Source organism: Phacochoerus africanus, chromosome 2 (genome assembly GCF_016906955.1).
Source record: "Phacochoerus africanus isolate WHEZ1 chromosome 2, ROS_Pafr_v1, whole genome shotgun sequence".
Classification (NCBI taxonomy): domain Eukaryota; kingdom Metazoa; phylum Chordata; class Mammalia; order Artiodactyla; family Suidae; genus Phacochoerus; species Phacochoerus africanus.
In genome coordinates this window covers 272881676-272897033 of record NC_062545.1, presented here as the reverse complement: position 1 = coordinate 272897033, position 15358 = coordinate 272881676, and the positions used below count along the sequence as shown (strand labels likewise).

The window sequence follows — 15358 nt, the reverse complement described above, 5'->3', positions numbered from 1 at the left end:
TTGCTGGACCCAATGCCCTCAAATATTCCACATTTGGCACAGAACCTGTGACATTTTAGTCTCAGAGAAAAATCCTGATTCATTCTTTATCCCAAGGGGCTCCGTCTGGCAGGCAACCCAGCACACCGTTGCTAGGCTGCCGACACGAAACCTCGCCCCAGGAGGCTCTTACGTGACTGGCGGCGATGATGAGAAACATCCTCCAGGCAGAGACCAGCATCTGATACTCCAGCAGGGAGGTGCAGCTGCTGCCCTCCGTGTCGGCCGTGTGAACCGCCAAGGACTTGACATACCCCGACCAGTAGGCAAAGCGCTTCTCGCTGGAGAATTTCTTGAGTGTATCTTTTAATGACTGGTCTAAGGAGCCCCTAGAGTGTCAAGAAAAAACACAACCTCCAGTTAGGTTTGAAAAGTAGGTGGGAATGTGACGGGCCCAGACCCTGCGGAGGCAGAGAAAGCAACCTCACATGGGCTTAAAGGCAGCCGGCTCCGGATCAGCTCACACTTCTGGCTCAACATAATGGGTTAGGCTGAGGCCTTTTCCAGGATTCCTCCTCCATAAAATCCCGAGCACATGGAGTTTGCTTCACAATAACTTTCGAACAATAAACGCCATCAATGGACTGGCCAGGGACACAGAGCAGTGGCCCTCCATAAATGGCTCCAAACCAGCTCTCTCCTCGCCGTGGCTCATACAGCCACGCACTTTCATTCAGTGTAGACTACCACGGCCCCCCGCACACACCTTTCATGAAAACCTCCAAAGGGGAAAGGACTCACTTAACTACATAGTAAATCTCCAAGCAAATTATCTTCATGATTAGGGCGCAGGTTTCCAGGATGCTGGGCTGTGAGGGGAGAGAGGGGAGAGCAGAGCAAACAGCAACGTGAGAAGCCTGTCCCTGGCGCCCCTCCCCCAAAGGGACTGGAGCAGGGACCCCACACTTAGGAAGCAAGGAAGCACCCGCCCTATGGAATGCGAGTGGGCATCTGACTCGAAAGACCAGAAGGGTCAGGTCCACAGTGTCTCCAAATGGGTGGAGGTGACCACGGAGCCACCAACACAGAGCAGGGCGTACTGCTTTCCTTCCCGCGGCAAGACACCAGGGGACAGGAAGCAGGCCCTTCTCTGAGAAAGAAGCTGCTAGAGAAGCAAACATTCTGACTGATGAGAGAGGTGTCACTGCCTACAGCTCAGCCTCACAGTCTGGCCTTCCAGTCCCTGGCCCTCCCGCCCCGCAGCTCACCTCGGATGTTTCGGAGGGAGGAGAGAGGGTCCCGAACAGGGGGCTGGTTAAATTCTCCCAAAACTTGGGTCTGAAAAGAAAATACATGTTGGAAATCAGGCTTTCTCTCACCCAGCCCTTTGCTCCCCTCTCCGCCTCCCCTTGGTGGCCTCTTCTCCACGTTTTATCAGTCATGGCCTAACACCTGGTGCTTGGTACCTGCTTGTACACAAACGGAAAGGGTGTCCTGGATAAAATCAGGTTCACCTCTTAAGAAACACGACTGTATGTTACAGAGTTAACCAACAAGAGCTCTCACGACTCGGAGTTCCCGTCGTGGCTCGGTGGTTAACAAATCTGACTAGGAACCGTGAGGTTGCAGGTCGGGTCCCTGGCCTCGCTCAGTGGGTTAAGGATCCGGCGTTGCCGTGAACTGTGGTGTAGGTCGCAGATGTGGCTCAGATCCATGTTGCTGTGGCTCTGGCGTAGGCTGGTGGCTACAGCTCCAATTAGACCCCTAGCCTGGGAACCTCCATATGCCATGGGAGCGGCCCAAGAAAAGGCAAAAAAAACAAAACAACAAAAAAAGAGCTCTCATGACTCATACATTTCCAACAGTCCCACGGAAAAGAACAGCAGGCCCTCGCGTCTGGCCTTTTCATGTTCCTTCGCTCCGTGCAAACAGGGGCCAAGAGACCAGCCGGTTCCACTCAGTTCAATGGCTGGAGCAAAGCCACGCTCATCTCAATCTCCTGTTTCCCAAGAACACTGGTTTTGGGGCCTGGCAGTAGGCGGGAATGTAAAAAGGTGGGAACTCTTAGGTAAGCACATCAGAGTAAAAGTTACACCTGCTGGCGGCAGCATTAAAAAGAGAACAACTGGGAGTTCCCGTCGTGGCTCAGTGGTTAACGAATCTGACTAGGAACCATGAGGTTGCAGGTCTGATCCCTGGCCTCGCTCAGTGGGTTAAGGATCCAGCGTTGCCGTGGGCCGTGGTGTAGGTCGCAGACGCGGCTCGGATCCTGTGTTGCTGTGGCTGTGGTGTAGGCTGGCGGCTACAGCTCCGATTCAATCCCTAGCCTGGGAACTTCCATATGCCACAGGAGCAGCCCAAGAAATGGCAAAAAAAAAAAAAAAAAAAAGAGAGAGAGAACAACTGGAGTTCCCATCATGGCTCAGCAGAAAGGAATCTGACTAGCATCCAGGAGGACATGGGTTCGATCCCTGGCCTCGCTAGGTGGGTTAAGGATCTGGCGTTGCTGTGAGCTGTGGTGTAGGTCGCAGATGCAGCTTGGATCCTGCGTGGCTGTGGCATAGGCTGACAGCTCTATCTCCAATTAGACCCCTAGCCTGGGAACCTCCATTTATCTGCGGGTGCAGCCCTAAAATGACCAAAAAAAGAGAGAGAGAGAACAACTAAGTGTCAAACTCCCACATGCTGACCAGGCACCAAGCACTTTTACACATGTGCTCAGTGACATGTCAAGACCAGCCTCTCAGAATGACTGTCACCCCACCTTATAGACAAGGACACGCGCTCCAGAGGTTAAGTAACTCCTGGAGTCAGACTCACTTGGTTCTGAGGACCAGCATGGCGCTGTCCCGACGGTCCTGCCACAGGGCGTGCAGAAAGGCAATGGCCGCCCGATGCAGCAGGGGTGGGCACCAGTAGCGATCCTGCTGCTGGGAATCGATCAGCTCCAGCACCGCATGCAGACAGCTCCAAACCCCGAGGCTGAATTCCTGCGAGAGAGGCAGGCAAGAGTTCAATCCCACAGCTCCCGCCAACACCACGGTCCAGCACCCACCTTCCAGCCTCATCCCGGGGGCAGGCTCACCTTGGAGCCATCACTGCCATCTTTCACCTCCAGATTCAGAAACAGTTCAATGAGGCCTGGCTGAGTCTCTACGGCCACTGTGAGGAATTCCAGAATCATGACTTTGATGCGCATGTCCTCGATCTTGCTCTGCAGCCGGGTCAGGAAGGCATCGCGGATGGCAGCCGCGTCACTGCCCAGGCAGGCGTACACTGACATGGGGGCCACCTGGTGGAGACCGGGAGGGACACAAGCTAAGATCTCTACCCTCAGAAACACCTGAACAGGCCCAAAAGGCTCCCACAGAATGAGGCTGAAGAACTTTCAGAAAATGCCAGAAAGGGAAACATCCAGACCGACATTTCTGGATCAAAAGGGACATCACCCCAAATTACAGCAAAAGATGCCCAACAATTCCCAGAAGAAAGAGAAATCAACATAAAAAGACGCATAACCTCTCTCACGATTAAATAGATGCAAAGTTAAAAAAAAGCTAAGAGAGTTCCCGTTGTGGCGCAGTGGAAACGAATCTGACCAGTATCCATGAGGATGCAGGTTCAATCCTTGGCCTCACTCAGTGGGTTAAGGATCTGGCATTGCTGTGAGCTGTGGCGTAGGTCGCAGATGTGGCTAGGATCTGGTGCTACTGTGGCTGTGGTGTAGGCTGGCGGCTATACCTCTGATTCGACCCTAGCCTGGGAACCTCCATATGTCTTGGGTGTGGCCCTACAAAGACAAAAAATTAATTATTTAACAAAGATAATATTGATTTGTCTATCAGACTAGCAAAGCGTAAAAAACTGATAAAGTGGAGTTCCCCTTGTGGCGCATCGGAAACGAATCCGACTAGGAACCATGAGGTTTCGGGTTTGATCTCCTGCCTTGCTCAGTGGGTTAACGATCCGGCGTTGCCGTGAGCTGTGGTGTAGGCTGCAGATGCAGCTCGGGTCTGGCGTTGCTACGGCTGTAGCGTAGGCTGGCAGCAACAGCTCTGATTAGACCCCTAGCCTGGGAACCTCCATATGCCTTGGGTGCAGCCCTAAAAAGACAAAAGACAAAAAAAAAGATAAAGCCATTGTGGCAAGGATACAAAACTTAGGTTTTAGGAGTATAAAGTGTCATAATCCTTTTTGGAGAATAATTTCAAAATTTCTAATAAAAATTAAAATGTTCAGAGTTCCCACTGTGGCACAATGAGTTAAAAACCCAACTGCAGGAGTTTCTGTTGTGTGGCTCAGTGGGTTAAGGATCCGACATTATCTCTGCGAGGATACAAGTTCAATCCCTGGCTTCACTCAGAGGGTTAAGGATCCAGCGTTGCCACAAGCAGCAGCATAGGTCATAGCTGCAGCTCAGATACGATCCCTGGCCTAGGCACTTCCATAGGCCTCGAGTGTGACCCAAAAGTAAAATAAAGTAAAATAAAATAGGAGTTCCTTCTGTGGCACAATGGGATCTGGGGCATTCCTGCACCATCAGAATGCAGGTTTGATCCCTGGCCTAGCACGGTAGGTTAAAAGGATCCAGTGTTGCTGCAGCTATGGCATAGGTCACAACTTCAACTAAGGTCTGATCCCTGGCCTGGGAACTCCACATGCTGCGGGGTGGACAATAAATAAATAAATAAGTAAAATGTTCACCGATGTCTATAAACAAAACTGGGATCTCCATACGCGGCAGGGCGGCCGATAAATAAATAAACAAACGAAATGTTCATCGCCATCTGTAAACAAAAGTTTACAGGATTCTATGGGTAAGAATGCTCCCTTCAGCACTGTTTGTAATAGTAAGATAGAAAATAGCCTAAATAAATCAGAATGCATGTATTAGAAAACAAAGTAACTCCTACTACGCCCTTATGGCAAGACAGCAGGATGTGGTATTACGTGAAGAAAGCTGTCACCGAACAGGACGCACCACGGAATTCTGCTTTTGGAAAAGAACAAGAGCCCACACCCAAACACCCTTTAATATACAAGCACGTACAGAAAGCAAGAGTGGTCTCAAGCGCCAAGTCGGTTTTCTGGGGCTTTGACTGGTTAAGTGGGATTCCTACCGTGGCCAGACGTTTCAGCAGCTGGATGGCAAGTCGTGGCAAAGCAGGGTCATGTTTGTGGTAGATGTATTTGGCAAGAACAGCAATGAGGTTGTTTCCATGGGCACCTGGAGAAGCACAGGAAATAGGTTAGACACCAAGGTATGGCTGGATTATGCTCTTCAGAGGGGCTGCTCCTCAAAAAGGCTCATATATGTGAGGGAATCTGCCCCCAAGTACTTGGGGGGCCAGAGCAAAGCCAGGTGGCCAGACCATTCCGTTTTCTCAGTAGCCACAGGGGCAGGCACGATTTAGGGGTAAAGAGCACTGTCCAATTCATTAAGAGCAGAAAAAGATACATTTTTAAGAAAATAATCATTTGGAGTTCCCTGGTGGCTCAGCAGGTTAAGGATCCTGTGTTGTCACTGCTGGGGCGCGGGTTCACTCCCTGGCCCAGGAACTTCAGCATGCAGCTCCCCCCACCCCACAAAAAAAAAAAAAAGAGAGAGAGAGAGAAAATCTTTCAACAAATAGGTTAGAAAAAGAAAAAGCATTGCACTGAAATGCAAAAATCCTAAAAATCCCAAAATGATACAGCTAGAAAAATGTCTCAGACATTAACCAAACACCTACTTGAAAATGAGGAAACTGGGTCCCATAGAGATTAAATGAGAAGTTTAGTAAGTTTAAAGAGTCATAAGAGTCAGCAGTAAACAGGTACCAGGTTTTACAGGTAGTAATTTAATCTTCTTCATAATCTTAGAAGGTAGCTACTGCTATTAGCCCTATTTTATAGACAAGAAATCTGAGGCTGAGTTGCTTACTAATACGCCCAATGTCAAAGCTGGTTGGAGCCAGAATTTGAAGCTGGACAGTGTGACTTTGAATATGCATTCTTTCTTTTCTTTTTTTTCTTTTCTAGGGCCACACCTGTGGCTTATGGAGGTTCTCAGACTAGGGGTCTAATCGGAGCTATAGCCGCTGGCCGACACCACAGCCACAGCAACATGGGATCCAAGCCGCGTCTGCAAACCTACACCACAGCTCAGGGCAACGCCAGATCCTTAACCCACTCGGAGAGGCCAGGGATCAAACTGGCAACCTCATGGTTCCTAGTCGGATTCGTTAACCACTGAGCCACGACGGGAACTCCTGAATATGTGTTCTTATCATTCTGGAGACAGAAATGAAGTTATGAGGCTGTCTTATTTTATTTTTTATGGCTGCACCTGCGGCATACGGAAGTTCCTGTGCCACGGGTCGAATTGGATCTGCAGCTGGGCTTAAGCCACAGCCACGGCAATACCAGATCCAAGCCACATATGCAACCCATGCCGTAGCTTGCAGTAACACCAGATCCTTAACTCAATGCATGAGGTCAGGGATCAAACCCACATCAGACAACGTTGGGTCCTAAAGCCACTGAGCCGCCATGGGAACACCTTTTTTTTTAAATGAAGTATATAGTTCATTACAATGCTCCATTAGTTTCAGGTGTACAGCAAAGCGATTCTGTTATACATACATATATGCCTAGTTTTTTCTTCAGATTCTTTTCCCTTAGAGGTTATTATAAAATATTGAGTAGAGCTGTGCTATATATATAGTAGATCCTAGTTGGTGTCTATTTTATATATAGCGGGGTGTGTGTGTTAATCCCCAAATCCTAATTTATCCAACCCCTCCCTCTTATCCCTTTAGCAATTTTGTTTTCTTTTTACTTTTCTTTTTTTGGGGCAGCACCCATGGCATACGCAAGTTCCAAGGCCAAGGGGTCAAACCAGCACCATCGCAGAAGACAACACCAGATCCTTACCCCGCTGCACCACAGCAGGAATTCCGGTCAGTTCGTTTTTTATGTCTGAGGCTCTACTCCTGTTTTGTATATGAGTTCATAAGTTCATTTGTATCACTTTTTTTTTAAAGATTCCACATGTGAGTGATGTATGCTATTTGTCTTCTGTCTGGCCTACTCCACCTAAGTATGATAATCTCTAGGTCCATCCGTGTTGCTGCAAATGGCACTGTTTCCTTCTTTTTCATGGCTGAGTGACGTATCCACAGAAAACCATGACTGGAAAAGAAAGATGCACCCCAGTGTTCACAGCAGCCCTATTTACAATAGTCAAAACTTGGAAGTCACCTGAATGTCCATCGACAATGAATGGATAAAGAAGGAAGGAAGGAGTTCCCGTCGTGGCGCAGTGGTTCATGAATCCGACTAGGAACCATGAGGTTGCGGGTTCGGTCCCTGCCCTTGCTCAGTGGGTTAAAGGATCCGGCGTTGCCGTGAGCTGTGGTGCAGGTTGCAGACGCGGCTCGGATCCCGTGCTGCTATGGCTCTGGCGTAGGCCAGAGGCTACAGCTCCGACTGGCCCCCTAGCCTGGGAACCTCCATGTGCCACGGGAGCGGCCCTAGAAAAGGCAAAAAGACAGAAAAAAAAAAAGAAGTAAGGAAGACGTGGTACTTATACAGTGGAATATCACTCAGTCTTGTATTTCTAAGTCCAGGATGGGAGCTGGTCATCATTCCCGAATTTCCTCAAAGAGTTCATCCGAAAATACTGCTGACCTCTAAAAACACAGCCTGTAGGATGCACTTATGGGCAGAAATGCTGCTGATTGGAAGAAAAATACATACCATGTTGTGTGAGAGCCTGTTCCAGGGGGGACACCACATTAGAAGGAGGTTTCAGCCGAATAACATTGTTGGTGACGGAGAATGCCAGTTTCACTGTCTTGATCAGCAGCTGGCCCTGCCCCAGGCCCTCTGCCCCATCGCTAGGGTGCCAAATGGAAACCAAAGTTGATTCAGACAACATGACTTCATTCGCAACACATGCGCTCTCATGAATTAGATTCCAACAACAATCCCAGAGTTCAACAGCTTCTTTTAGAGGCCCCAGTCCAAACTAGGAGAGAGGAGGAGCAATCAAGCCCCTTGCTGTGGGTGCCAACTACACAGCAGCCACTAGGTCACGTAAAGGCTCCGTCTTAGGATGAACAGGGGTGTCCCTCTTACCCTGATGTTCTCACAACACGCAGGCACGATAAAGACACACGGGGGGATGGGGCTGGGGGGGGGACGCCTACCTGCGGGGCTGAGCAGCCATCACCATGTCGATGGTGTCCACACCAATGCCCATGATGCTGATCACCGTCTGGCCGGCCTCCGTGTAGGCCAGGCTGCAGATGCAGAGAGACTGCAGGCTGGGGGTGTGACTGGAAGACAGACACACTGAGCTACTGGGGAGCTGCCACATGTATTACTGCAAGGAAAGGGCACTGTCCAAACCTAACCAACTGGACGTCTGCGACACAGGGTCAGCTCCCTGCCGGAGGAAGCCACTCTGATGCCTACCCTTAAATAGACTGTAGGAAACAATCTAAATGTCCATCAATTAATGGATATGTTTACTGAAATGAATAATTTAATCCATGTAATGGGATGCACAGAACCATTAAGATAAGACAGATCTGTATGTAGTGACATGGAAATAAAGTCATGGAAGAGCTGGCGCAGCAGAGGAAAAGGCCAGCAGATGCACACCAGCTTGCGACAGGCAGCCCTGGGAAACAGGTTTATGAAGGGCATTCTGCCTTTTTCCCCTATGAACACACATAATTTTTTGTAAGTCATAAAAGTGCGTGTGTGTGTCTACAATTTCACTGAGAACAATCTTTTTTTCTTGTCTTTTTTTTTTTTTTTTTAGGGCCATAGCCACGGCATATGGAGGTTCCCAGGTTAGGGATCAAATCAGAGCTGTAGCTGCCAGCCTACACCAGAGCTCAAGGCAACGCCGGATCCTTAACCCACTGAGTGAGGCCGGGGATCGAACCCGTGTCCTCATGGATACCAGGCAGGTTTGTTAACTGCTGAGCCACAATGAGAACTCCATCACTGAGAACAATCTTGTTCTCACTCTCTTCATAGGGAGGAAGGAGAGATAGGCCAGTGGAGACTTAATCAGAACCCGGAGAGCAACTGGGCTCAACCGAGTGGAGTCCTCTGGGAAATGAGCTGGCGCCGCACAGCGGAAGCCCGTGCCTTCCCTTGCAGACGGGCAGCATGCGTGGGTACCGAGCTCTAGCCATTGCCCCTTCATACCTGCTGTGCAGGTCTGTCTCATGGCACAGGTTCAGTATTGCATGAATCAGCTCCAGGATCAGGCAACCTGGACTCCAGAAAAGACACAGGAATGACACGCCTTGCGTGATGACCCTCATCCCAAGGAAGAGAGCAAGACGTCCCGGGAGCCAGAAACCCCTCCATCTTCCCCCCAGCGCCTCCCTTACCGATCTGCTCTCTCACACCGTGGGAGTTGTAGCGCCACTTGTGGTAACTCGGAAGCATCTCCTTCAGCACAAACATGACACAGGGCACCAGCCCTTGGCTCTGGGTACTACCAAGCTGTCCCTACAAGAAACCTTGCTGTGAGGGCTTATGCCATTTAGGTCACTGCCTTACTAGAGATTTAACTCTAAAAAGCACAGGTCCAAAGGAAATCTGGGCAAAACTTGGTCATCAGAACATGCTAGCTCAACTGAATCCGAGTTGCAAGTTTCTCCAGAATAGAGAAAGGGACGAAAAAGACAATGTGACAATGTCACAAATGGCACCTACAAGGAGAGGGATGGAGGCCTAACCTGGGCAGAAGGGAGGTATCTTAAACATAAAGGACATGGGATTGCTGACGATGGAGAATGCCAGTTTCTTTTTCTTGTGTTTTTAGGGTGGCTCCTGCAGCATATGGAGGTTCCCAGGCTAGGGGTCTAATAGGAGCTACAGCTGCCAACCTATACCACAGCCATGGCAATGCCAGATCCAAGTGGCATCTGCGACCTCCACCAAGCTCAAGTCAACGTCAGATCCTTAACCCACTGAGCAAGCCCAGGGATCAAACCTGTGTCCTCACGGATACTAGTCAGATTCATTTCCACTGAGCCACAACAGGAATTCCCGAGAGTGCCAGTTTCACTGTCATGATCACCAACCATCTCCCGAACCTCTATCCCATCACTGGCTTGTCAGAAAGATCTGATACACAAAATCCTTTGTCCTAACATTACTTGGATCTTTTGTGGTTTGTTTTGGCTGCGCCCACGGCATGCAGAAATTCCCAGGCCAGGGGTAGAGCCCGAGCCACAGCAGTAACCCAAACACAGCAGTGACAATATCGAGTCCTTACACGCTAGGCCACCAAGGACCTCCCTCCCTCACCTGTTATGCTACATCAGCTTCCCTGTCTCAAAACCAAGGCTTCTTTACGTAGTCTTTTCAGTGTCTACACCACTCTCTCTAGAGAGAACTGTCTCTACCTTTGAAGCATTCACTGCTTGACTCTTGCAGGCAGGAAGTGTGCTGAGCGTTTTTCATGTGCAGCCCTCTCAACAACTCTGTGAGGTAGATACCATTTATCATCCCAGTTTAGAGAGGTTCTAAGAAAGTCAATACTTGCCTAAGGTCACGCAGCTAAAAAATGGTCAACCTGAAATGTAAACCTAATACCATGTGGCTTGAAAACCCACTGTTACAAAAAGTATTTTGCAGACAGAGCCGTGACCCATTAGCAGATTGTCAGATCAGCTTATTTGAGCAGAAACCATCAAAGTGTGTCTTGCAGAGGTGGCGGCGTGGGGTACTGCGAAACTGCTTCAGAAGTACATCCCCACGCGTGTACTGGGACATGATAGCATATGTATCTCCCTGGGTTACAGTCGATACAGCTTGACAGTCACTGCCGCACACCGTACAGCCCCAGAGCATCCCATAACTTAAGTTAGATAAAGCATCTCCTACACACGCTGGCACGCAGGAAGTACCCAACACACAAAACCCCTCATCGCCCTAACTCTGGGAAGACTGTTCTGCCTGCAGACAAAATGACTAAGTAGCCTAGGGGCAGGGAAACTATTTCAGATGCTTCCATCTGAGCAGACTTTACCTTGACCAGAGTGGTGATCAGGCGCAGAAAGGCAACAGTGACCCCATACTCGCCCTGGGGCTGCTCACTGTTCATCAAAAGGTTTCCATACCCGCCAGCATTCATCCCCTCGGCACTGGGAAAAGACAGCGAGGCAGAGGGGAAACAAAGGATGGGGCAACTTCAAGGTTTCAAGAAACTGTAGTCACCGAGCACACTTGTTATTGTCTAGATGGCTTGGGCATAAAATAGGAAAGTTCTGCACAGGAATTAGTCAAATTAGGCTATTTTAGATCCAGGGGAAGCATTAAGGACTTTATTGATACAGAACCTCAAAAGTGAAAAATCAAATAAAGAGGCGGAAAACATCCTCGCCTTGTAAGCAAGAGCGAGCAAGGAGAGGAGGCTCAGGTAGTAAGATCTCGCCTGTGTGTCAGTAACTGGTCCCCCAGGAAAGCTTGCATGGCCACGAAACAAGGAAAAGTACAGAGCAACTGTGGCTTAAAAACTGGGAGTCAAGTCACTGATCTAGGCACCGCTAGCTTCTCGAGATTGGAAAGTTAACCGGCATGTGCCTAAGGTGGCTGCTGCAGGGTGAGAAATAAAGCCTCTCTCTCTCAGGCTTTAAAGACTGAACCGTCTTTAAGCAGCCTCTGTGCCCCAAGTCCCACCATCTCCTCTGCCTTGACCTCGCTCACTTCTGGTGAGACGGCTGAGCAGGCAAGGAGCAGCATAAACAGGCAAAGAGAAGCATCTTCTTTTTTTATTTTATTTTTTAGAGCTGCAAGAATCGCAGCTACAGCTGCTGGCCTACACCACAGCCACAGCAATGGCAGATCCTTAACCCAATGAGTGAGGCCAGTGGGATCGAACCAAACCCACACCTTCATGGATACTTGGGTTTGTTTCTGATAAGCCGCAACGGGAACTCCCGGATCTTTAAAACTAATGAAGCTAGCTTAGAGCTGAACTGCACATGGGACTCCCAGGGAGCACACTCCCCCACCCCAGGACTAGCTCACCTAATCATCTGACTCATGCTGGACACCTGGTGGGCCACGAAAGGTAAGAAGCCTGTGTGGCGAAGATCAGTCCAGACCTGAGAAGGGAAAAGGAGAGGCGAGTGTCCGTGTGTCTGCAGGAATACACTAAGGGTGCCCTTTTCTGGCTGTTAGGAAGACCTGGCGCCTCACCTTTGCTGGGTTCCGGGCAGCCAAAACAGTCAAGCAATTGACACAAGAAGCAATGACATCCACTGGAGGGGAGATCACTGTCGTTAACCTGGTTGGAGAACCGGGCACTCAGTAAAACGAGTAACACGACTTGTTCCATCACTGACATTTTCTGGTCTCTTCCCAAGTCCCTCCCCGCAGCAGGGAAGTGAAAGCAGGCAGGCCCACGGCCGGGCATGGACATCACGGCAGGGCTTCCCACGGGAACGCGGGCGAGCAGATACTGACCGCTGCAGCAGCATGTAGATGCGGGACGTGATGGGCAGGAGGCAGTCTGCTATCGACAGGTCTGTACTGATGACCTTGTGGACCAGATCAATGATGGGCTTGACCCGCTGGCAGTGCTGAATCACATCTAAGGACAAAGGAAACTTGTGGCCTCAAAGAAAACAATTCCTGTCCGACCCAGATAAACAAATGACACGAATCACCACCTGGGTGGTGCTGAATCTTAGCTTGAAATTTCTATCTTCTCGGTCCTCTAAGCATGGCCAGTTTTCTTCCCATAGTGATGCCTCCCAAAGCTGACCTTACCTGCAGTGGAAACAACATGAAGCAGCATTTCAATCTCGCAGGTGAAGAGGGTCCAGCTGCTATAGGAGTATTCCCAGCGTACCAAGTAAGCCCGATCGTCCAGCATGACCTGGCCCACAGTGCCTTGAGGTATACGAAGGTTGGTCTGACCCCCTGAGGAAGGGAGAAAGAGAAATCAGCCAGGTAGCTTAGCACTAGACAGGAAGCCATGAGTTCTGGGACAGACAGCAATATTTAATCACACAGAGATGCAGTCTCTCTTCCTAGCATCCAACCCTTTTTCCATTAAAAAGCAAAACAGGAGTTCCCGTCGAGGCACAGCGGAAACGAATCTGACTAGGAACCATTAGGTTCTGGCTTAAGGAGAATGTTCGTGATTGGTCTGATCTTCTAACCAGAACACTAAAACATCCTCATACCAAAAATAAGGCTGTTCTGGAGTTCCCGTCGTGGCTCAGTGGTTAGCGAATCCGACTATGAACCGTGAGGTTGCAGGTTCGATCCCTGGCCTTGCTCAGTGGATTAAGTTTCCAGCATTGCTGTGAGCTGTGGTGTAGATTGAAAATGCGGTTTGGATCCCGCATTGCTGTGGCTCTGGTGTAGGCCAGCGGCTGCAGCTCCGATTCCACCCCTAGTCTGGGAACTTCCATATGCCATGGGAGCGGCCCAAGAAATGGCAAAAAGACAAAAAAATAATAATAATAATAACAATAATAAAATAAATTTAAAAAAATCGAAATAGGAGTTACTCCTGTGGTGCAGTTGGGTTAATGATCTGGCTTGTCTCTGTGAGGTTATTGGTTCGACACCCGGCCTGGTGCGGTGCGTTAAGGATCTGGATCCGGCACTGCTGCGGCTGTGGCGTAAGTCGCAAATGCAGCTCAGATTTGATCCCTGACCCAGTAACTTTCATATGCCACAGGTATGGCCAAAAAAAGGAAAAAGGAAAAAACAAAACAAAACCAAACCAAAAAACCCTCTCTTGTCATTGGGGAAGTGCGTCCTTCCATGTTTGAGAAAACCAGCTGCGCGCAGGGCTGTTTTCCATTCAGACGAGGATGACTATGGGAAGACCACCTTACGGGACAGCGCGTGCCTGGGTCACTAGGTCAGTGGTGACGCCAAGATTACAAGAGTCAGGCTGCTCTTTCTGTATTTTACTCCTTGAACACCTGGAATGCACATGAGCTTCCCACTGTTAGTGGGTCGTTTTAAACGCTGCCAGTAGGAGAAAAAATGACTAGAATGTTTTTCTACAACTTAATTTGACACTATCCAGTCCAAACTTATTTTCTTAAATCACAGTATAAAAAATACATAAAGTTTACTATTTTAACCACCACCACCCCCTCCTTTTTTTTTGGTCTTTTTAGCGCTACGCTGCAGCATGCAGAAGGAAGCGAGGACAGGGACCAAACCTGGGTCCTCATGGATACCAGCGGGGTTCTTTCCGCTGGGCCACAACAGGAACGCCCCACTTGAACCGTTTGTAAGTGTTCAGGCCAGTGGCATTAAGTGCATTCATACTGTTACGCAACCTTCACTACCATCAGCCAAAAAACAGTTTTCATCTTGCAAAACTGAAATTCTGTACCCACTAAGCAATAACTCCCCATTCCCTCATCCCACAACTCATCAACGAACCATTCTGGTTTTCTGTCTCTGTAAATCCGACTAGTCTAAGTACCTCATGTGAGTGGAATCATACAGTATTTGTCTTTTAGCACCACGTCTTTAAGGTTCACCCATGTTATAGCATGTGTCAGAATTCCTTTTTGCTTTGTTTTGTTTGTTTGTTTTTGCCTCAGCATGCAGTAGCTTAATGAGGGAATCTCAGTTCCCAGACCAGGGACAGAACCCAGTCACGGGGTGAAAGTGCCCAATGTAATCACTAGAACACCAGGGAACTTTCAGAATTCCTGGTCTCTCTCTAGTTCTTTTTTTTTTTGTCTTTTTGCCATTTTTAGGGCCGCTCCCACGGCATATAGAGGTTCCCAGGGTAGGGGTCAAATCAGAGCTGCAGCCGCCGGCCTACACCACAGCCACAGCAATGCGGGATCTGAGCTGCGTCTGCAACTTACACCATAGCTCACATCAACGCCGGATCCTTAACCCACTGAGCAAGGCCAGGGATCGAACCTGCAACCTCATGGTTCCTGATCGGATTCGTTAACCACTGAGCCACGACGGGAACTCCTCTCTCGGGTTCTTCTGACTGCACCCACGGCATGAGGAAGTTGCCAGGCCAGGGACTAAACCTGCACCAAAGCAGTGACCCAAGTCACAGCAGTGACAATGCCAGATCCTTAACACTCTGAGCCACCAGGGAGCACCCTCCTTTTCTTTTTAAGGCTAAATAATATCCCACACTTTGGCTCCCAGGAAGACTTGGGGTTTCACCTATATATACCACATTTTAAAAATCCACTTCATTTGTCTGTGGACATGTACTAAATTTTTTTTCTTTTTAGGACTACACCTGTGGCATATGGAAGCTCTGCTGCTAGGGGTCGAATAGGAGCTATGGCTGAAAGCCTACACCACAGCCATGGCAACGTCATATCCCAGATGCATCGACGACCTACGCCCC

General features: G+C 49.2%; 1 protein-coding gene across 3 annotated transcripts in view; it reads right to left on the bottom strand.

The window, feature by feature from the left end:
* NUP188 (nucleoporin 188) overlaps positions 1–15358 on the bottom strand; it is a 52502-nt gene that overhangs the window by 7455 nt on the left and 29689 nt on the right. For all 3 annotated transcript variants that reach the window (XM_047768624.1, XM_047768625.1, XM_047768626.1), the window contains 15 exons: positions 12769–12921; positions 12463–12589; positions 12196–12283; positions 12025–12101; positions 11024–11138; positions 9375–9495; positions 9187–9253; positions 8172–8300; positions 7720–7859; positions 5100–5206; positions 3065–3271; positions 2800–2969; positions 1248–1317; positions 781–848; positions 173–368 (listed from right to left, as the gene is read on the bottom strand). In XM_047768624.1, the coding sequence (XP_047624580.1) occupies positions 173–368; positions 781–848; positions 1248–1317; positions 2800–2969; positions 3065–3271; positions 5100–5206; positions 7720–7859; positions 8172–8300; positions 9187–9253; positions 9375–9495; positions 11024–11138; positions 12025–12101; positions 12196–12283; positions 12463–12589; positions 12769–12921 (1835 nt within the window). The remainder of the gene's footprint in view (positions 1–172; positions 369–780; positions 849–1247; positions 1318–2799; positions 2970–3064; positions 3272–5099; positions 5207–7719; positions 7860–8171; positions 8301–9186; positions 9254–9374; positions 9496–11023; positions 11139–12024; positions 12102–12195; positions 12284–12462; positions 12590–12768; positions 12922–15358) is intronic.